At 34.6% G+C, this 24,432-nt stretch overlaps 1 protein-coding gene and 1 pseudogene across 2 annotated transcripts; both read right to left on the bottom strand.

The window, feature by feature from the left end:
* Positions 1 to 4,144: 4,144 nt before the first annotated feature.
* LOC149536694 (U-box domain-containing protein 45-like) lies at positions 4,145 to 18,988 on the bottom strand (annotated as a pseudogene).
* On the bottom strand, positions 17,315 to 21,593 carry LOC149536693 (pentatricopeptide repeat-containing protein At4g13650-like). 2 transcript variants are annotated; one of them, XM_089805919.1, is made up of 2 exons: positions 21,534 to 21,593; positions 17,315 to 21,344 (listed from the first exon to the last, which is right to left on the bottom strand). In XM_089805919.1, the coding sequence occupies exon 2, from the start codon at positions 21,153 to 21,155 to the stop codon at positions 19,032 to 19,034; it is 2,124 nt and encodes a 707-aa protein (XP_089662045.1). In that variant the 5' UTR covers positions 21,156 to 21,344; positions 21,534 to 21,593; the 3' UTR covers positions 17,315 to 19,031. The 2 variants fall into 2 exon arrangements, with proteins under 2 accessions (XP_089662045.1, XP_089662046.1); XM_089805920.1 differs by lacking the exon at positions 21,534 to 21,593 and having other exon boundaries at positions 17,315 to 19,585; positions 19,718 to 21,494.
* Between the last annotated feature and the right edge of the window lie 2,839 nt (positions 21,594 to 24,432).

Raw genomic sequence — 24,432 nt, 5'->3', positions numbered from 1 at the left:
TGCAAAACTCATGCATATCTTTAATTTTTACTTTTAAAATCAATACAAAAATTCTTAACTTCGTTGATTTATCAATCCAAACAAAACAAGGAAAAACCTAAAATAGAAAATATTCATTTAGCAAATGACTTATACATAATGATTACAAGGTCTGATCTTGAATTTAGAGTATGTGATAGATAAGTTGAAAATGAGGCAGATGGCATGACCTTTTACTTTCAATCCCTCAAGTTGATTTGAATTTCATTCTCTACTCTTTCATTTTCTCTTTTTTTATTTGCTTGGTTGACATTGATATCCCCTATTACTGTCATCTCCATCAGTGCTATGAGCTTTTCTGCTATCTCCAAACCCTTGCTTATCTTGTCTTCTTGGAATTCTCTAGCCCACTTGTTGGAGTTTTTTATCAGCGAATTTGGTAATTGCTAAACACAACCCTAAATAAGCTCTCTGAAGCAACCGATCATTTCATTTCCCAAGCCAATGATTACAACATTACCATCCTTAGAATTATTATCATTTTCCAATTCAGAGATGTAAGAATCTAAGATAGGGATGTAGACAAAATGTCAGCTCTTGTTTAGTGCATGTTTCTTATAGTATCCATGCTTTTCTTTTTCATCTCTCTAGAGGAACATAGTTGTTATTGCAATTGGGACAAATAACAGTAAGTATAATATCGTTATTACAATTACAATCATACAAATTAGAAGTAGGACTCCAAGGAATCTGACCACATACCCAAGACACACTGCAAGATAGTCAACCACATATCCATCTACACCGGTCAACGATTCAATCATAGGCTCTTGTGATTCATTCATAAGCTCCTGTGATTCATTCACAGGCTCCTGCGACTCATTTGGAGACTTTTGTGATTCATTCGCAAGCTCCCATTTTGCTCCCATTTGTGCAACCATTCATCTAGGCATTTCCACATTTCCAGAATCAAGATGAACGGCCAAATGAATACGAGAACGAATCTTGAAAGTGTCACATAGGAAAAATTATCTCCAATTTTACACTCTGAGTTTTTCATCTCCTTCTCTAATTCTTATTTCTCTTCCTTGAGGAAATAAAAAAGGTGTTGACTCATTGTAGTCCATTGAGCATCTCCTTCTCCATGCTGCTCAATTTTCTTTTCTAACCATCTCATGTGCTTGTCACTTCCAAACTCATCTCAAAAGCTTCAAAGTTACATGAACCAAACATATCCATCGGTTGAATGGCTATTTTCTTAGGGAAGTCCACAAATTCTAACAGATCTTTTATTTCTTTATAAGCTTTCATCATATCCTCCGCACCAAAATCCGTCTTCAAATCCCACTCAAACTTTGTCAGTAGCCTCACCATGATATCGATTAAGGCAACCGCTGCCATCTTAAATGACCAATTGGAATTCTGAAGCTGATGTAGAAAACTTCCACCTTTTCCACCAACATTTAATACCTTGAACAATTCCTAGCTCTCTTGGATTTCTTGATAAACTTCTTTCATGCAAGGCTTTCTTTGGTTATAACATTTCAGATGATATTTCCATTAACGGTAGAATTTTATCACTTATTTTATCACTGCTTTTGGTAGAATTTTGGTCTTCATTAGAATGATTTTGAAATCACTTTTGTGCTATTAAATTGCTTCGGAGACCTCTTTTTGATCTTGAAATAGCAGTGGGGATCTCTTCTGAGTGGTAGATGAATTAGGGTGTTTATTGCCACTTAATGAGCGCTTGAACTGATATTCTTAGTTTTATTGTGTTTTGAACCATGGGCAGGATGTATGTAATTACAACAGTATCTTATTTGATCAATCAGTTTATCTAATTTAATTGGAATTCGATTTTTGTTGTGGAAAATTAATTGGGGGCATGCAATACTTGAAATCTTGCCAGTGAGAAGTTTTGAGTCTAATATTAAGGGCTGCTATTACTACTAGTCAGTAACATGGGGAGGTTGTTTCTGGTACAGCTAAAGGGGCGGATTTATGTCTGCAAGTCCTGCAACAGTCATCTTGTAAATATTGATGAGGTTGTCTCTAAGGTAGGCAACTTGTACTTGTAGCTTGGATTTTGCATAGGAATCACATTAATCTAAATTTTATTTGGGCTTTAGTCAGGTCAAATGGAGGGGCATTCAAGAATTCTTTAAAGTGGATGACTATGCTTTTGATTTCTTATGTGTCTAAGTTGTCAAGTATATTGTTTGAAATAAGCCCATGCATTCATTGATTCTGGACTTTCACATTTGCTGAGGTTATTTTACTTGTGTGTTTTTAAAGCATCTTAATGCAACCTCCACAACTAGTCATTGAACTAAGACATATCTTCCTCATGTATGTTGGTATTAAGGACAAAGGGACCTACATTGCACATAGTCATTTAAAGACTTTTTGACATTTTGTTAGTAGGGGAGTAGTGAATGGTATAATCCTCCCATGTTGAGATTTTCACTGTCTAGCCACTTGTCCTATTGACAAAGAATTTTGGGACATGTGATGCTCTATATGTTATCCTTGTTATTTAATTTTGACCAATGTAGGATTTATTTCAATGACAATCCAATTATATATTTGTGTCAATTAATTGAAGGCTTCTACTAGTATTTATGGTTACATTTCATTTAGAAATTTGATTGTATTACTGTGAGTTTTCATTTCAGAAATTTCATTTTTCCACATATATTTTGCAAATAACTACAAGAAAAGGGGTTACAATTAGCACACAAGCACCTTTAGTCATCTGGTAGTAGGAGGAAAGGATGTATAATCCATTACATTTACAATTTCACCCTCTTTATTGGGTCATATATTATATTCATGGGTCAGTGGGTTTGACTCAAAAAATGTACAGTTGAATCGTGATAGCAATATCACAATTTGACTTGTTGTGGAAAATATCTTAGGCTTATCTATTGATGAGCTCAAGGGGCTTTCTAATGAATGGTTCATAAGGCACAACACTTGTTGTAGGTTTCGCAAATGGGATTCCAAGTAGAGTGGTTTAAACCATGGAGGAAACTCCATAGTTAAGCCTTCTTGAGCTGGAGTAGTACTGGAATGGTTGAGCCTTTGAGCAAGTCATGGTGCTTCATCTTTGTGAGCACTCCCTTGATGCAATGAGTGCAAAGTGTTCATTCATTCTCATGAGAAATGAGTCTGTGTGAACTATTATGCATGAATCATGGTTCAATGAGTTTGACTCAAAAACTACACTGTTGAATCTTGATAGCAATATCAGAATTTGACTTGATGTGGAAAATATCTCCTACTTATCAATGATTTATGTGTCTTAAGTTTTAACATATTACTTCAATAATAAATACACCTTCAAAGTTCAAAGTTCAAAGTTCAGACAATTCTGCTTTTCATCTTCCTACAACTTTTTTTTAACTTTTGCTATCTCTAGTCCCTTTTGGACATTAATATAATTTTCTTTTCTTTCTATACACAAGGTCTGGTTTGACTGTTTTCTTTTGAGATTTTATCCTGAAGTTCATTTGGTAATGCTAAACTGTATTGATCTTTAAGCTTCCTTTGGAACTCAATGATTTCTTTTTTGAAGGTGATTTCTATTTACTTGTTCTACCCACAGTTTCCATCATCTTCTTTCTCATGGGACATGACAATATCGTAGGCATAATCTTCTTGGTTAATTGGAATGTGTCTTCTGATCCATGCCATGGAGGATCCAATTTAAGTCCTTTGTATGATGATAACTTATAAAGTGGCTATAAACCCCAAATGTAATTCCTTCAAACAAAGAGTAGCACAAGAAATTTATAATGTTTTGCCATAATCTATACAATATTTATTACTTATTGTGCATTATAGTCTTTATTAATTATTATGCATTATGGAATATGTGTAAATGGTTTTGTATCTGGTCCAATTGAAGGTATTCCTGGAATGGACATACTTTCACCCAAGGAATTTCTAGGTGATCTTCGAAAAAACCAACCTCTTTATAAAGAAGGAGAAAAATGAGATGTTGCTATAGCGATCATCTATTTGGCATCTGACACTGGTTAGTATCTCTTGAACCTATCTAATAATCAATATTCAAATCTACAACTCTGGCCTCATGTTGATATTTTTGTACAAGTCTACAAAATAATGTTTGAATAATATAAGAGGGCATTTGTTGATTTTAAAGTACATCTCTTAAAACCAGCTGACAATGGTCAAAGCTCTTGGTGCACAGCAACGAGAGTATAGCCACCGATTGTTCTTGTTCCTTAGGGGTGCCTATATCAAGCAGCTCTGCTATAGTCATGATGCAACCATCAGTATTGGCAATCGCTATTCTTCCACCTTCAATGGTAGCTAGATTATATAAGATGCTAATGCAAATTTCTATAAAATCAACTTCACAGATAGTGAGGAGATGAACAATCTTGGAAACGACATCTGTTGACACCATTCTAGACTAATTTTCAGCATTTGTGGATAAATGATATAATGAGTTTAGAGCATCTTGTCTACATTGGTAGGAGTTTGAGCTTAGTAGTTTAATTAGGCAAGGAATAAATCCCAAGGAACCAATGCTTGCCTTATTGTCATCCCAACTAGATAGAGCTAGTAAAATTGCCAATGCTACTTCAGCTACTTTCGAATCAAGAAGATTCCATAACAGTGGTACTACACCTGAAGATAAAATTGATGCCTTGTTCCTACAAAATAAAAATTTCAAGAACACTGTAAGAAATTTGTCGTAGATATTACATGAATACATTTAAACAATTGATTGCTAAAGATGGTTGAATGAAATGCCAAAAACTATTTCAACATTTCAGATTAAAATTGTCTACCTATTATTGTTCCAAGTTATTTTGAGAAGTGCCAATGCCCCTACTTCTTGAGCCTTCGTATCTAGTGCATCTACAGAAGACTGCAAGAAATTCACAAGAGAAGAAATAAAATGATTGGCACCCATATAAGAGCAAGCACCATCATCCTTACACAATAATGCAACTTCCTATGCAGCTGCACATTGTACTCCTAAACTTGATGAATTAAGGTTTGCAAGCAACCTTTCATACTTTTTAGTACTCTGCTTTTCTAGATTTTGAGCGTTCACCATATTGTAAGTCAAAGAAGGGTTTGTATCACTGATTTTTATCAAGTTGCCTTGTATAGATAAAATTATGGACTCAGAGGAGATGTTATGATCTAAAGTGGGAGTTGATAAAGCACCAGCATCTCTCTCACCAAAATTTGCAACTTGGTCATCGTCTGATGATCCTACCTTGACTCTTTTCAACTAACCATCAGCAACACTTTTCATGGAATCTAACCACTCCCATCTCTAGTATATCAGAGGCAAAGAAGTTGGGGGAGGTAGTTCTGGAACTCTGATACCATTTTTCTCACACCAACTCCCAATTAATCCCTCCGCACAGTAGTTAGGAGTGACAAAAAGATACAATAATTTTTGCTATGTTTTTGGGCATGTATCATTACCCTCACTGAACCATTTCTCTATGCATACTCTTTCATATGTTTGACTAGAGCAAATGATCACAGGATCCGACATTAATTGTAAGGAAATTGGACATCTAAATTCTTCAGGAACTGCTGGCAACATTCCCATGGAACTTCTAAGAGTTTCCTTGGAACCCAATTTGAATGACTGGATTTTAGAATCATCTTGGTCCCTCCTCCTGCTATTAACATGAGCTTCATCCAAAGAACTGCTGACTGTAGGAGAACATGGATCAGAGTATTGAGAATCGGCATCATCCATACATTCATTTGTGAAAAGCTTGTTGTATTTTCTTAGGATGTGTAGGAGGTATGAAATAATTGATTCTTTTCTCTTGTCATCCTCACAATGAGATTTATCAAGTTGCTTCCTCAAACTTCTCTTCTCCATTGAAATTGTTTTAGGAGATACTATTCCCAACCTTGTAGTTGCTTGATGGAAAGCTTCTAGTTCTGATATATGATTTAGACCACTGACATCCTTGTCCTGCTGCAACAATGTTATAAGATCCCTACCGATTTCCTTTTCTGTGGGTTCAAGAGTAGATGTTGCTTGTTCGAGCTCCTTGAAAATTTTAGTAATCTGCACAAAAATATGACCTTTGGTATATATTAAATTAATAAATACTAAACAATATACCATTGCATAGGATTTTGACTGCACTTTCTAAAAATAACAAGTATAACATATTATGATAAAGTTAAAATTTATCTTTCTGATCACATTTAATATATATTGGAACAAACCACTTGAACAATAGAATTAAAACATAGACTTACCAACAAAAGGAAAACTACGACGCATAGAATTTACCAAAATATTTCACTTATTCATCAACATTATTTTATTCATAACATAAAATTTCTCTATTTTGAAAAATGTTAATTTAATTTTTTATTTAAGGCCGAGTCATTTTGCTTTTGGTGTGGTATTATTGAAGTAAATGCTAAAAATCACTATTGAAAGAAAAATCTATTAAGAAAGACAACCCAATCTATTAAGAAATATAACTTGTACCATACCCACATATAACTGTTCTTTCTTTCTTGAATATTTTAAGCTACTGAATCTTTTAGGTCTCAAACATGAGTGATTTTGATGTGTATTGTGCAGAGTGTTAAACAGGTTGTATACTTCACGTCCAAGTATCCAGCTACTGAGATCATCACAAAAATGGAGGAGCATGCAAAGCCTCTTGGTTTCAATGTTAAAAGAAGAGATTACAAGGTTATGTTTTTTCCCTAAGATTCTTAGTTTTAGTATAGTCTTATTAGTTGATTTGGCGATGTTTGATCTTGGACATATTAACCAACCTATCTTATCCATCCAGGTCAAATATTTTTCTTTTAACAAACATTCTGTAGTACCAATGTCATGCTCACATTTCCTTGTGAAGGATGAGTTTGTGATGTGGTGAGCTTGACAGGAAACTTTGGTTGAAATGATAGTCTTCCAGCAAAAAATTGGTGGGATCAGTATGAGAATGGTTGCATTTGTTGATTTTTGACTCTATCAGCAGCATGCAGTGAAGGATAAAGTGTCTACATGGGTTATCAAAAGACCCTTGTGCTTAAAAACTTGAATATTTATATTCACTGGAAATGGTTTCTTCGACTGTTTTGAACTCTTTAAGGATCCAAGCACAAGCTCAGGTCATAGCTCCCCAGAAATTTAATGCATTGAGCTCAAGTAGCATTTTTTTGAAATGATATTCTTGCTTTTAAGAAAAAAGTTGAGATTGAACTGAATCTTCCTAGTCTAAGGTAATTAAGATAGCAAAAGTAGCACTCCATATTGATTTAGTAATTGGTTCATTAACCAAATCACTTCTTCTCATGATGTTGATGTGTATTGACTGCTCTTCAACTTCTTCCATGTATGATGCAGATTGATATCTTAGCTACTAGTGAAAATAGTTCTAAATGACGATTTATCCATAGTTGTGATTCTCTAATATGAGTACTTTCCTTCATCTAGGAATGATTGCTCAATACTAGATGTCATGCTGAGGATCCTTCACCATTTGATCATGGATAATCTTGTGATGGTTATTGCTTTACAATTTACATGATGACTAGTTTGAAGATGTCATGCTGACTGTCCTTTTGAATGGTTTACCCATACAACATAAAGTGTTTGATGCTGATGAAAGCCTATATATGAACTACTTGAGCTCCTCCTTTCCTCTTGTTGGTAGTTGTAATGATTTTTATGCATCCATAAACAAAATCCACATCAACCTCTGATTGAAGACAACACAATTTACAATTTAGAAACTATCATGTGTATGCCTATTGCTTGATGAAGATAAATAATGACTTAATTCCTTTATTTTTTCATCTCCTATGCTACATCTTCTCAGTGTGAAAACAAAGGTTGTGATGTGTTTGACTATTTGTCATCTAGCAGTGCTGATGTATGTAACTTGATATCTTTCTGTTTTGATTTGTTTAATTTTGTAACAATATTAACTAGTTCTTGTTGTATTCATATTGGTGGAGGTTCTTACTCATCTTTGTATTCAAGTCGTGGCATGGGTGGTGGATACTTAGGTAGCCGTGGCTCATCCCATTTTTAAATTGTAAGTATAATTGTCATATTTTCTACTGTAAAATTTTAGTCTCTAATAATAAAGTCTAATATTTTGTTTGTGAGACCTTACTGTGGTTTGAGTAGTAGACTACATAGTTGTCTTAGTACGATGTCTCTTTAACACATCTCTATGGTATACAGATATGTGATCATGAGGCTGCCATAGCCTGGAATAGAATCAGGCTCTGAGAGGCATAACTTAATTTTTTAAAGGCAACATTCTTTTTATATGAGAAGAGGCTCTTGTAGCTTGAGGTGGCTGAATGAGAATCGAAGTGCAAAAATATTATACAAGCTACTAGTTGGTAGCTTGAGAATTTGAAGAGATTCTGGTGGTAGCATTTACTATTTCATAAATTAAATATATTGATATCTCAGGTGTGGGAAGGCATAGGATGCAAGATGAGTAGCACATTATTGTTTACTTGTATCTGGAACTTTGCTATTTTTGTAGGAATTTTCATAGAATGACTCTTGCAGATAGAGGTTATATGCATCATCTCCAAGTGCATATTACAAGTACATTTCAGTATTATGGATCTTACATTGATCTACAAATGTTTGCATGCCTTTCTGGCACTTTTAATGATGGGATGTTGTTAGATCAGCAAGATATATCTAAGTTTGAATTGGTATATGGAAAATTGGAAGATTTCCTTTGTGATTACTGCAAAGTGCTTCATTATGCCCTTGATACTGACAAAGCTTGCCATTAGAAAAAATGTTGGATGGTTTTCTTATAATTGTAGAATCTTAACATACGGTTGTTCAAATTTTGTATCTCCTAAATGATTTCCTTTTAGCGTATAACTTGTTGTGCATAGTTGCCAAGTTTACTTATTGTATCGGGCATATTAATGAAGAAGCATATTAGTTACTATTGATTTTTTCAGGCATTCTATAAAACAGTTCACATGCCTTGCATATGATATGATATTTTGCATGCATCCTGCACTCTCTCATCCGGCTGATGATGGATTACGGAGAGTGATATGAAACAATGACGCTAAAAAACACACAATCAAATCCAAAATGAACTTGCATTACAAATGGATTGTGGAAATCTGATATTGTTGATTTTTCATGCATGTCTACCAGGACAATCACAACTTAAAACATATTTGATTGTCCTGGTAGACATGCATGAAAAATCAACAATATCAGATTTCTACAATCCATTTGTAATGCAAGTTCATTTTGGATTTGATTGTGTGTTTTTTAGCGTAATAGTTTTAGATCACTCTCCGTAATCCATCATCAGCCAGATGAGAGAGTGCAGGATGCATGCAAAATCTCATATCATATGCAAGGCATGTGAACTATTTTATAGAATGCCTGAAAAAAATTTACACGCAGGCATTAGTAGAATTTCTACCTTCATTGGTCAAAATTCCTACCTTCAATGGTCAAAATTTTTGACCTTCATTGGTCAAAATTTCTACCTTCAATGGTTAAAATTTTTGACCTTCATTGGTCGAAATTTTTACCTTCAATGGTCAAAATTTTTGACCTTCATTGGTCGAAATTTCTACCTTCTTTGGTCGAAAATTTCTTCTTTTTTTGGTCGAAATTTCGACCAAATTCTGACAAAACTTACACAATGGCTATGGAAGTTTTTCGACCAAAGTATTGGTCAAAATTTTGATCGAAAAAATTCTGACCAATGGGTTGGTTGACTTTGGTCAAATTTTGGTCGAAAAATGGGTCAAAATTTTGACCAATAATGGTCGAAAAATGGTCTCAGATGTACTAGTGCAAGTTGGGAACTAGAGTAAACTAACTCTTACCTATGGATTGGGCATCCACAAAGTAGTTACCAATTGACTTCTTGAGCTCATTTACAATATCAAACTAGGGACGTTAAACTTGAAATGGTGTGGCAAAGTCTATGCTCTAAGTCATATCAATTGTCATCACTATTCTATTGAGATGAAAAGCTTGAAGTTAAATACTAGAAATTTAGTCCTAGCTAGCATTTGGGAAATGGAAGCATCTATGCTATTGATAAAGATTCAACAATTAGAAAGGATTTGCTATGTCTGCCATTGTTGTAGGAACAACCATGAGTTATGTTACCTCATGGTCACATGAACAAGAGGGTGTTAAATGACTTTTACGAAAATTGGAAAGTGAAACTAACATAAAATATCACTAACCAAGTGGATCCCCTTGAATGAGTGAGAAAAGAAACTACTAAAGCTAAACCGATGGAAATTGCAATCTTCATTTTATTCATACTTGAGAAATCGAGTATGTGCTGAAAACAAAAAACTTTATTGACTAATACTACCCAAGATTACAATACGACTTAATAAAAACTAACTATCAAAAGTCTGTGAGGTAGTTTATTTATAACAAAACACCTTTAACTAACTTCCTAGATTTATGATCTTTTTAGCCACATGAATATAACAAAGTCCACATTGATTACAATAGTTATGAGAATAAGTCCTCCTATCGATTTCCCAACTAGAAATATAGAGTTGCATGCTTCTAGATTTGTGCTCTGTTGGACAACTCTTGATTTGACTCACTTGTTAATGTAAATTTCTTTACGATGGTCATTTTCTCACCTCCTATAGCAATTGATGAACTAGTCAATATTCTTCTTTTCTAGTGTTCCCTTGATCTGGTTAATTTATTCCTACAAAAGGTTAGCACCACATACTATACTTTGCAACATATAATCATATCATCATCTAATTAAAGAATTTAATGAACCAACTTATTCTTGTGATATTGTTATTAGGATTTAACTGTGTGATTCTGAGTCAAAATCATTGACCCAATAGCAATATCACACAGTTAAATCCTGAGAGCAATATCACAATTTGACTTGCTGTAGAAATTATCTTCTACTTATTAATTTATTCTTTCAAATAAAGGTCATTTGGCTACATGACATTTAATCCATAAAAGCATAGATTAAAGAGGCAATTAGTTCATACATGTATATACTACTTCTCATTCTTGCCATACCTAAGTTTGTATTAAACCATCAAAATACAAAACCATGACTTTGATAGACAGTAAGAGAGTTTATACAAGACATTGTTCAAAGAGTCTTTGTTAAAAACATAATAAAAATCCCTAGACTTGACATCAAGACTAAGGAACATATTGGCATAAAATGACCTCATCATGACATATGGTGTAACTTACGATGCTAAAATATATATTTCTAGAATGAGAGGTTGATGTTATTCATATTATTGTCATTGATGCCAACATATTGATGCATAGATGTGGTTCATTTATGATTAGATTTTTTTTTTATTGGTTGATATGTGCATCAATATCCTTGATGTATCGGCACAAGTGTTAACCAAAGGTTGTGCTTTAAATATTATTCCTTATTTGTGTTGGTATTGATACTATTTAGTATGCAACATATGGTGAAATGTTTGTTTGGGTTCAGTCCTATTTGGAATGTGTTGGTTATGTTTCAATCCTAGTTTTTACTATATAATGCATTGATCGTATTCATTGGTACTAGAAGTCTTAGACATGGTGTATGTGTCTATATACACAAAAGTGTGTTGCATTGAGAAAGGTTATCCACGCTTCATTCTTTACCACTATGAGAATGATTTGGTGTACCATGTTTCAAATCAATTTAGGTCGACTTGATTTTCGGCATCAAGCAGTATAATATTAATTGTTGTAATTAGGAAGTGTGATGCCTGTATGTAAGTAATTTACAAAGTGAATGAAAATTTTACAAAGGAAGATTTGTGTTGTTGATTATGTGAGTTGATACAATCAATAACAAATTTTTATACCATGTATGTATTGCAGTATGTCAATGACAAACTTTAGTGGCCAATTCAATCTCATTTCTTATGTTCTAGAAGTGACCCTACTTATATTGGTTGTGAACCTATTTGTATCAATAGTTACCCTTTATTAATTTCTACGTATGTAGCCCAACCGACAATGAGTCAAACAATAGTAAGAAAATTGACAAGTCATTTGTAAAAATTAACTTATCTAGTGCCACCTTAACTAGTGTTCATTTCATGAGAATTAGCTTCTCTATGGTTTTTCCCAATTTGAGTTTCCACATAAATTCTTGTGTTCATTGTAATAATGGTTGTGTGCTTTCATGTGTATATTTGTTATAAGTTTTTGAATACTTTAAGTATTTATTGAATTAGTAGAAGCTTATGAAAGTGTTTTGGAATAACTGGTACTATTTAGTGTGTAACATATGGTGCAATGTTTGTTTGGGTTCAGTCCTATTTGGAGCTTGTTGGTTATGTTTCAGTCCTAACATTTATTATGTTATGCATGAATTGTATTCATTGGTACTAGAAGTCTTAGAGATGGCGTAGTGTGTTTATATGCACAAAGGCATATTTTATTGAGAAAGGTGGTTTGCACTTCATTCTTACCACCATGAGAATGAATTGGTGTACCATGTTTCAAATTAATTTAGGTCGACTTGGTTTATGGAATCAAGCAATATTAGAAGCGAGGTAATCTTAATTGTTGCAATTAGCAAGTGTGATGCATGTCTGCAAATAATATACGAAATGAATGTGAATATGACAAAGGAAGATCTGTGTTGTTGATTATGTGAGCTGATACAATCAATAACGAATTGTTATATCATTTATGTTTTGCATTATGTCTATAAAACCAACTTCAATGGCCGATTCAATCTCATTTCTTATATTCTAGAAGTGACTCTACTTATATTGACTATGAACCTATTTGTATCAGCAATTACCCTTTTGTATTTTCTAGGTAGGTAGCCCAACCGACAGTGATCCAAACAACAGTAAGAAAATTGACAATAAGTCTTTTGTAAAAATCAACTTAGTTGTTGTCACCTTATCTAGTGTTCATTTCATGAGAATTAGCTTCTATGTGGTTTTTCCCAATTTGAGTTTCGACATAAATTCTTGTGTTATGCTTTAAGATTTATTCAATTCATAAAAGTTTATGAAAGTGTTTTGGAATAATTGGTAGTATTTAGTGTACAACATGTGGTGAAATATTTGTTTGGGTTCGGTTTTATTGGGAGAGTGTTGGTTATGTTTTGGTCCTAGCATTTAATATGTAATGCATTGATCATATTCATTGGTACTAGAAGTCTTAGAGATGGTGTAGTGTGTCTATAGCTGCAAAATTGTGTTTTATTGAGAAAGGTGGTCCGCACTTCATTGTTTACCATCGTGAGCATGATTTGGTGTGCCATGTTTCAAATCAATTTAGGTTGACTTGGTTTTTGGCATCAAGCAATATAAGAAGAGGGGTAATCTTAATTGTTGCAATTACCAAGTGTGATGAATGTATGCAAGTAATATACAAAGTGAATGTGAATTTGGCAAAGGAAGATCTGTGTTGTTGATTATGTGAGTTGATACAATCAATAACAAATTATTATATCATTTATGTATTACAATATGTTGATAACACTAACTTGATTGATCGATTCAATCTCATTTCTAATATTCTATAAGTGAGCCTACTTATATTGGTTGTGAACCTATTTGCATCAATAACTACCCTTTCTTATTTTCTAGTTAGGTAGCCCAACTAGTAATGAGCCAAACAAGTAGTAAGAAAATTGGCAATGAGTCCTTTGTAAAAATCAACTTAGCTAGTGTCACCTTAATTGATTTTCATTTCATGAAAGTTAGCTTCTCTATGGTTTTTCTCAATTTGAGTTTCCACATAAATTTGTGTGTTCATTGTATTAATGGTTTTGTGCTTTCATGTATATATTTTTTATAAGTTTTTGAATGCTTTTAGTATTTATTGAATTAGTAGAATTCTATGAAATTGTTTTGGAATAAGTGGTACTATTTAGTGTGCAACATATGGTGAAATGTTTGTTTGGGTTCAGTCCTATTTGGAGTGTGGTTGTTATGTTTCAGTCCTAGCATTTACTATGTAATGCATTGATCATATTCATTGGTACTAGAAGTCTTAGAGATAGTGTCGTGTGTTTATATGTGCAAAGGTGTGTAGTAAATTTGAGAAAGGTGGTCCACGCTTCATTCTTTACCACAGTGAGAATGATTTGGTGTGCCATGTTTCAAATCAATTTAGGTTGACATGGTTTTTGGCATCAACCAATTTAAGAAGGGGGGTAATCTTAATTGTTATAATTAGCAAGTGTGATGCATGTATGCGAGTAATATACAAAGTGAACGTGAATTTGACTAAGATATGTGTTGTTGATTATGTGAGTTGATACAATCAATAACGAATTGTTATATCATTTATGTATTGTAGTATGCCAATAACACTAACTTTAGTGGTCGATTCAATCTCATTTCTTATATTCTAGAAGTGACACTACTTATATTGGTTGTGAACTTATTTGTATCAATAGTTAACCTTTCTTATTTTCTAGGTAGGTAGCCCAACCGATAATGAGCCAAACAACAGTAATAAAATAGATAATGAGTTCTTTGTAAAAATCAACTAAGCTAGTGTCACCTTATCTAGTGTTCATTTCATGAGAATTAGCTTCTCTTTAGTTTTTCCCAATTTGAGTTTCCACATAAATTCTTTTGTTCATCGTATCAATAGTTTTGTGATTTCGTGTGTATATTTGTTATAAGTTTTGGAATGCTTAAAGTATTTATTGAATTAGTAGAAGTTTATGAAAGTATTTTGGAATAACTGATGCACCCCCACTTGCACTCTACCTATTCAATATAAATATGAATCTAACCTAATATTCCAATAACTTGTTGCTCCAAATAAAAAATATTTATTAGATTAACAAAATAAAAGTCTAAGCACATACAACCTCTAAATGGGATTGCCCTCAAGAAATCAAATGAGTTTCACCTTCTAATCCCTCAATCTAAGAGTTTTTGTTCTCAATTTATTGTTGAAACAAAAGCTCAATTTATGATATAAAATACTTAATAAATTGATAGATGTCTCAAAAATAAAAAATCAATTTAATATATATAACATCAACATAATAGAAGTTCCTAACACCTTACTTTCTTTCTTAAAAATAACAATTAAAACATTACAAAGATTTATTCAAGGTAAGTTCCTATAGCTCATTTTTAATGAGGCAATGTCTATTGAGGGATCACAAAGCATCGGTCATGTAAATCAGGGCTTGTTTGGTTTTTGGAATTAAAATGGAATTAGCATACTGAATTCTAAAAAGATTGTAATCTATTGTTTGGGTCTGTAAAATCGGAATGGAAATTGTAAAAAAATGGAATTGGTGTAATGCTCATTTCAATTCCAATTTGGCCAAAATGAGGATTACATAATAATTAAAATCAAATTTTTTTGACGTCCGCTCAACCCTTTCACTTGCTCTGCCCTATTGATCTTGCTCGCATGTTGGTCTCATCAGATTTTTTCCACCTCTTCTTTGCTACCTCTTGAGTTGTTTCTCTGCACATAGGTATGCATTTTGGGCTTTTTGGTGCCTTGGTGCAGGTATGTAGGTATTTGCAGTTGTTAGAGTGCTGTCATATTAACTAGCACAAAATTGACGGATGGGTTTCCAAATGATTGACCTGATTAATGGACTGTTCAACCCAAATAACAGTGCCTGATAAATTGCTCCTCCTTTTGTTGATTGTTGTGTATCACTATAACAGTTGCTTTCAAATGGAAGTTGTGAGATCTATCCCAGAAGATACGCCTTCATCAGAACTTATAATGACTTGAAGTTTCGATTCTGCCATATATATACAGTCGGACTCATGACGATTGAGCTTTGTGTGGTAAAACATGCATCCCATAATGTTACATGCACGCATCTATGGGTATATGTAAAGTCTTTCTGTTATATTCTATCAATATCAAAAAATCTTAGGCTTGAACCACGCAATTGCTTTCATACATTTTGATGACGAATAAGGATGTGATCTATAACATGAAAAAATGTGCAAAAAAAAACATGTTTATTCACATCAGTATTCCAATTTCAGATGTGTGCAACTAAACGAAGTAAATGTATATTCTCGTAATGAATCCTTGCTTAACCAAACGGTCCCAAATCAGATTCTAATATAGTAATCTGGATTTCAAGTTCCAGAATCCCAAATCAAAGATTTTGAATACTTATTCTAAAATCATTTGCAACCAAATGGGAAACAACTGTTTTCTGATTTTCAATTCAATTAATAAATAAATATTTTACAGTCAAAGGATAGACAATGGTTGATTTTTTTACTCAAATACCAAAGAATTTGAACAAGATTATAATCGTTTCTTTTAGCAAGGACAGACATATGCCATGTTGTGACTTGCAGGCCCTCCGATAAATTCAGATTTGAAAATTCATGAACAATTAGGCCATAAACCATATCACAAAATCCGAGATATGCTGTAAAAAATATTCAAGCATCTCAGTCCAATACATATAAGAATCTCATACCCTGCTTATGCATTTTCAATATTCCTAATTATTCTGACCCCCACATTGAAGGCACTTCAAAAATTTCAAACCAAGCATTATTGACAATTGTCTTAATTAACAACACCAATAAAATGGAAAAGTGTCGTCTCTCAACAATTGAGAATTTAATGGCATTATACATGATATCTAGAATCAGTTTTACCTTGTGATTGAAATAGTTGATTACCATGTTTAAATCAAAAGAATATATTACAGAAAAGCTATCACCCTATTCCTGAAAGGACACAGCTATCTTCTCACAAAAATGTACTTTCACTAATTTTCAAAAGATCGAAAACATTATGAATTTTTTTGAAAATTTCACCATTTAATCTTCATGATCTGCATAGTTTGTGATCAAAAACAACAAAAAAAATTGAAAAAAATAATTACATTTTTGTGAATCTAAGAAAAAAAATGTTTGACTTTATTTTTAGTATTTTTTTAAATTGAAGATTAACCTGTACCTTTATGAAATATCATCAAATTTACGACATCCACCTTTTGGAAGCCTGCCGGGGAATCTTTTTCCACTTAAATTATGTATTGGTCAGACCAACCACCACTTAAAAACTTCGAAGTAAACCAGATTTGCCAATTCAATCAGTACTTGGAGTATAAATCGGTAAGAATAAATATAATATTATGTCCCGAGTCAAAACATACATGAAGTCCCTCTCAATTCAAAGCAAAATCAATAAAACTTAGAATAAATTTGTAATTCGTTTCATTTTCTATAGGAAATTTCCATATTATTCTCATACAATTAAAGGGAAAAGGGGACACAGTTATCCTCCGTACAAAATATGCTAAATATACTCTTGAAAATGCGGTAAACACTGGAGATATACTCTTGAAAATGCAGAAAACACTAAAGATTTTTACGAAAAATTCAACATATGTTCCTCATGATCCAGAACAAATTTCTGCAAATCCACAACAAATCTGCTAGAAAATATTGTATTTTCAACATTTTCTAGATTTTTTTTAAACAAGTTTATATCTTTTAGCAAATTTTGTAAGTATATTAGCTAACCCCGTCACAAGACAGGATCTAGAGATGGAGGAGCGTGGGTTTTCATCAGACTCACCTATGCGTGCCTGTATACTCCGTAATCCTTGATCCAAATGGCTCCATTGAATCCATAAAACCCAATCCACGTGATGAAGAACGATTAAGAAGGTAGAAAAAGCCCTCCCCAATATTCTAGACATTCACGTTGAATCTAAAAATATAGATCATATGTTTGATATTTGAATTTTTAGAACTTCCATTCGGCCATCTTCACAGCTGGGGGCTGCATGTTAGCTCCTCATAAATCTGTGTAAATCTTCTAATGCAGTCTCATCCCACACAACGATTCATTGTTATCAGGTCAATAACATGTCCAAGTTTTATGGACTGGACCTTTTCCGCAACCATTACCCCTTTTTCATGATTCTTCCTACTCCAACCAAGATCCGATTGGAATGTGTATAATGAATCGTAGGGAGAATCTTAAAGTCTTACCCATACAAGCCAAGCATGTCGATTTATCAAATCATATATGTCATACCCCAGCTTAATCGGAGTGTCAGGTCTCTTCCAAATGTTCGTGTCACTATGCCAGGCTATTATTGATCAAACAAAAGAAAATGATATAAACAATTTCTGATCCTCACAATACTTTTGTGCTGAGGAATCTTACATACTAAGTTGGTAGCAGTGTGGACATCCTCGAGCTACTGTTGTTTGCCAAGTGTTCCATGGCTAGTGCTCATGAGGACCAGCTAATAGCCAACTTCTAGCCGTGCTTTAAGTGACAAATTTGTTCCTCCCCGGCTCCCTGTTATATTCCTAACATCATACTGAGTACATGATGACATCCTGTATCTCCTCGGGTGGCCTATCCAACATTTGCTTGAATCACTTACATAATTCAAAGCAGTAAATGTGATTGGCTTTTTTTTATGGAGGGTTCAGATCTGGGAGGCAGCCCAACAGAGGCATGAAGTCTGCGAACTACAACCAGTGAAGTTTACTACAGAAACATTTTAGCAACCCAACACACTCGTGCCTGAAACCTCTTTGACCAAGAGTCAAGGACTGAGAGGTATCCATTCTGCCAAAATTGCCTGGAGCGCGATCCCGGCCTCATCCCTTATGGTGTCAGAGCCCTGCACTCAGCAAGACTCAATCCTTGGTGAGCTCATTGAAAACCATTCAACTTCACCAATAGACCAAAAACCCATTGAAATGATCAGCATTCTTTGACAAAAGCATCTAACTAGCTATTCATCTCAAAGAGCACTGACTTTTAAATTCATTCCTTCCACTGTTATTCATAAATTTTCCCATCTTCTATGAAGAGTTCAACCTACCGTTGGAAAAGAAATTGTGATAATACCACATAGCCTGCAATTTCTTGAGTTTCAATCGATGAAGACAACAGCTTACTAGCAAAGCCAGCTTCGTGCTGTGATGTAAAAAGTAATTTTCCTTTTGTAGCTCTCTTTCCAGGTGCATACCTTGTTTCCTCCATCTCCACAATTGAGTAGTCCAGCTTTGCATAGATATCTATTTGTTCATGGGATCTCTTCACTGACAAATGTGTGCACGCTCTTATTCACCTCAACCCAACTGCATCCTGGCTCCTTTTTCACTCTTCCATCATTCATTGTCTTCCTTATCCTTGCTGCATCATCCCATTTCCCTTCAGCGGCCAAGATATTTGACAGCAGAATATAATTTGCAGATTCTTGTGGATCCAACTGAAGAAGATGCTCTGCCACACGTTTCCCTACTACCATATTCCCATAAGTCCTGCATGCACTGAGCAGCGTTTTCCACACCAAGATACTCGGTTGCAACGGCATTGCATTAATGAATGCTTCTGCTTGATCAAGCTGCCCACCCCGGCATAGAAGATCAACAATGCAGGAATAGTGTTCCATTCTTGGTGTAATGTCATATTCTCTACTCATTATATCAAAGTACTTCCATCCATCGTCTAGAAAGCCTACGTGACTGCACGCAGAGAGAAGTCCAACAAATGTTATGTGGTCTGGATGCACACCCGCCACTTGCATTTGTTCAAAGAGTAAGAGAACCTCCCTGCCACGTCCATGTTGAGCACTTGCTGCAAGCATTGCATTCCATGAGATAATATTGGGTTCGCGCATTTCAAAAAACACTTGTTTTGCATCCTCTATGCTACCAGATTTGGCATACATGGTAAGAAAAGCATTCTGTACAGAAACATCTAAATCACCTCCAGTTTTGATGGCATGAGTGTGAACCTGCTTCCCCTGTTCCAAAATGGCCAAACTGGCACACACCTTGAGAATGCTGGCAAAGGTGAAAAAGTCTGGCATCAGGACTGCCTGAAGCATTTGAGTAAAATGTTGTAGAGCTTCCTCGCCGTACCCATTTTGAGCATATCCTGCAATCATTGCATTCCATGAGACAACATCTGCTTCAGGGATTGTTTCATAAACTTTAATAAAACCCTCAACACATCCACACTTGGCATACATTGTGACTAAAGAAGCTCCTATACTTATATCTGATTTGAAGCCAGCTTTGATTAACAGGGCATGAACCTGCTTGCCTGGATCCAAAGCTTCTGGGTTGGCACATGCACTCAGTGCACTGTTAACTGTAAATTGATTAAGTTCAACACGTGTGAGTTGCATTTGATTAAGAAGTACTAAAACTTCCTCAATGCATTGGTGTTGAGCATATGCAGCAATCATCGCAGTCCACGAGACCACATTCCTTTCGGGCATTCTCTCAAACAAACGGTGCGCGTCCAAAATGCTTAAGCATTTACTATACAAGTTAACTAGAGTACTACCCACAAAAACATTTGAGTCAATTCCAGATTTTATAACATTAGCATGGAGCTGTTTGCCCTCTTCAAGAGCTGCTATAGCAGAACACCCCATTAAAACAATGGAAAAAGTAAATTCGGTTGGTTTTATCCTTTCCTCCTGCATATTGCAAAAGAGTTTCAACACTTGCTCACCATAACCACTGTGAGCATATCCAGCAAGCAATGCATTCCATGAAACCCCACTCCGTTGAGGCATTCTGTCGAACACTTGTTGTGCATCATCTACTTGCCGGCATTTAGCGTACATGTCCACCAAAGAACTCCCTATGAATACGTCCAAACCGAATCCTAGTTTTGTGATAACAGCGTGGATTTGTTTTCCCTCTTCCAGAGCCGCAAGGCCGGCGGATGCTCGAAGAACACTTGAAAACGTAAACCCGTTAGGTTTAACATCGTCTCTTTGCATTTGCACAAGGACTTCCAATGCTTTATCATTATATTCATGTTGAACACAGCCTGCAATAATGACATTCCATGAGACTGCATTTCGACCCGGCATTTGGTCAAACACTTCGCGTGCTTCAACGAAATTACCGCATTTGGTGTACAGTTGTAGCAGATTGTTCCATAACGAAACGTGAGATTGAAACTCAGTCTTGATTGAACGAGTACTGATTGAATTAGCCTCTTTAATTGTCGTCAGCCTAACGAATCCTACTGAAAAACGAGCATAAGAAGTACAGCTTGTTAGCTTGAGTATTTGTACAGAAATTACAGTACTTTTCCAAAAAGAGGCCACAGTTTTCCCAAATTGGTGTCGATAGGCAACAGCGGCGCCTGCATGATGACACCGCTGCCGAAAAATTAAGTGCATCGTGTCATAAAAGGGAAAATTTGCAAAGCAAGCATATTTTTTGGGGTTTGGATGGCACCAGAGTGTCTGTATAATTCGCTAGCCCTTCTTCAGCGCAGCAAGGATTCGATGGCAGGAAATGAAATCTTTAACCGTAATCTCTGAATCTCATCGACACCCAAGCCTAAGTATATGATTGTATCCATGGCCCTGTTTAAGCAAGCAATGCAGAGCATTACAATGGACTTCCAGTGTACCATTTTGGTATTTATTTGGAGGGATTATATCGCATAAACCCTTTAGACTTCATCATTTTATCACCTTACCGCGTTAAATTCCTATTGTTCGGATCTAATTCAAATATATTTATTACTTCCTCACTTTGATTAAGATTATTACCTGCCGAAGGCAGCAAAGGCAGATGCGATTCCTCCAACTCACTTTCCCAATTATCATATCCAAATCATGGAATCTGAAAAATGCAATTTCAAATGTTTATATATAGTATTTTTCATGAGCTTTTAAATCATAATTTTCAACAATTCTATTAGTTTATACTAATTTCTATTAGTCTATACTAATTTTGATAAGGGAAAAATTAATTTCACTACAAAAAGATATATGTCATGTCATTAATGACAATTTTATGTCATGTATTAAAAATAACTTTATCTTTTTACAATTATCACATTTTAATCACATATATCATGTATTAAAAACAACTTTATTTTTTACAATTATCACAAGTTAATTGCAGATTTTTACAACATATGAAAAGATGTCATTTCATTTTATTAATACAACTTCATGTCATTCATTAATAACAATTTTATCTATTTACAATTGGATTAATTAGATTTTATTTTAAAATTATTACTTTGACTTATGCATTTTTACAATATTATAATTAAATATATTCTTCTTCCTTTTTTGGCAAAGTGGGCAAGCCACTGATATATATATATAGTTCAAGAGCTCCACTAGGAAATAACCAATAAAGAAAACCCAGCATCGTCACAGTATATACAAACTACAAGCATCGATATTGACAATCATAGTTTATTGATGGAAAAAACATAATTTCGCCAAAATTCAACCTTTATCAAGTTTTGCATCTTCAAACATATCGAAACAACAGACATACAACCAAAATTTTCTAAATTTTACAAAACATGCTTGAAGTTTAGAAGAAAAGGCCAAAAAAATAAAAGAATGCCAAAAAACTATTTTTCTTCCATATCCTCGACATCCTTTGCAACAATTTGTACCAAGTGACCCTAGCCAAAATCAGAGCATGGTAGTAGAGCCACCTCCCATCCTGAGCTCAATTCTTCAATAGCAACATGAGAAATACCCCCCCAAGTTGTTAGTTTGAGATGATCCAAATGGGGTTTTTGGACAAGATGTCCCAAGCCAACAACACTTAAAGCAGCAACCGACCAGTCGCCAGTTTCACGAACCATCTGAATTGAGGGAACTAGAGGCATCTTCTTATGAACAGATACTACATGTGCATCAAAAATTCAAAAACCCAAAATGTCAAGCAATGCAAAACCAATTTTATTCACATCTTCAGACATCTAAAAACCTAGAGCTTATGTCGTGATTTGCAAGGTCTTAGTCAAGAACCATGAGTTGTGCTTTTCACATGCCTTTTGTAGTGTCTCAAAAGTCACCAAAACTTCATGTTTTTGCATGAGCATGGTCCTTGAAAGCAGTCCTCCCACCAAGGCATCTCTAAACCACAAATCACAATTCTACATAGCCTGCTTAAGTTTATTTTGAGCCCAAAACTCTAGTCTACCCACCTTGTAAGAAATGATTTCCAGTCTCAATGTTGACTGAAGAAGATTAATAGCATTAGATAGAAAAATGGAGACCAAATTTGAGGGATATAACACTTGTCTAGAAGTTGCAAAGAAGTCCTCCCCAATGACATTCTGAATTGCACGATGAGTCAAAGAAGAAACCAGAATGAACATAATATTCAACATCTCATCATCCAGGGGATGAGAGAGTGCATCTCCATCTACTACCGATTGAAGGAAATTTTTGTAATTTTTGGGTAGGATGCTCCTATGGTACTGATGACAAGACTCACATTTCACACAAGCATCCACTGAGAACGACATTTTGGAAATTGAAACGGCAATCAAAAGGAGCAGGGAAGAAGGAATCAAAAAAAGAAATCCATTGGTCCTGTACAGAGCGAAGAGCAAGACTGACAATCCCAAAATTGAACAAAGAATGAGTATTTTGCATCCATATGTACTGGAATGGAAAAAAACCTTATTACCATCTATTAATGCCATCCTTGATCAACTTGAGACAGACTTTTACCTTAAATGCAGATTTGATCTTGCCAAATGTAAAACCATACAAAGTACTCCAGTGATGATAGGAAAAAATGATATTGAACAATGCGGAAAGATTTTGTATGACTTCACCATAATCTCGCACATGCAAACCTCCACAAACATCAAAACAACTATGTGCCACTACAATTCATCTTTAAGACCTTCACAAACTTGGACACCATTCCACCACATGTACCTGAATCAACAAGATCAAATAGCTCAGTCAGCATACCCATGAGCACTCGGTAAGAACTATGAACAAATAACTCGGCATGAGCATCTTCCTTGTTAACTCAGCAAACACCTGCCTGGAAGTCGGTCAATACCCCACCTAGGGTAACTCGATAATCAGTAAATCGAATAGCTTGGTAATCCTCGAGTAACTCGGTCAATACTAAACCTGAGCTTAGTCAGTAAGCATTGAGCCAAGGGTGACTCAATCAATACTAAACTCGATAACAATAATTCAAGAGTAGTACTCGGTCAATACTGAACTCGGTAAACACTAAGCCAAAAGTAACTCAGTTAATACTAAACTTGGTAACATTAATTCAAGAGTAACTCGGTCAATACTAGCTAGGAATAACTTGGTCAATACTACACTTGGTAAACATTAAGCCAAGATAACTTGGTGAATACTGAACCTGGACTTATATGTTTTTGTGCAACCATCATAAAGTGATAAAGGGATCAAGCTAGTATTAAAAGATTTCCTCTTGCTAAATTAAGGTAAATAAAGTGGGAAAGTTGGCAGGAATAAATTTTGTAATAGTTGCATCATTAGTCTTCAAGTCACAACCAATATTAGATAAATTATCTGGAACCTAGTTTCCCTCCCTAAGGGTATGAGAGAAGGACACGCCTTTAAATTTATCAATCATTGACCAAGCTTTTTCCAGAATATAACCAAACTTCTAGTTCTCTGATTTTTTCTTTACACA

The sequence above is a fragment of the Cupressus sempervirens genome, chromosome 10 (genome assembly GCF_028749045.1).
Source record: "Cupressus sempervirens isolate cs-2001-9-10 chromosome 10, ASM2874904v1, whole genome shotgun sequence".
Taxonomy (NCBI): Eukaryota; Viridiplantae; Streptophyta; class Pinopsida; order Cupressales; family Cupressaceae; genus Cupressus; species Cupressus sempervirens.
The sequence above is the reverse complement of the archived record's forward strand: the minus strand, read 5'-3'. Positions and strand labels throughout refer to the sequence as shown.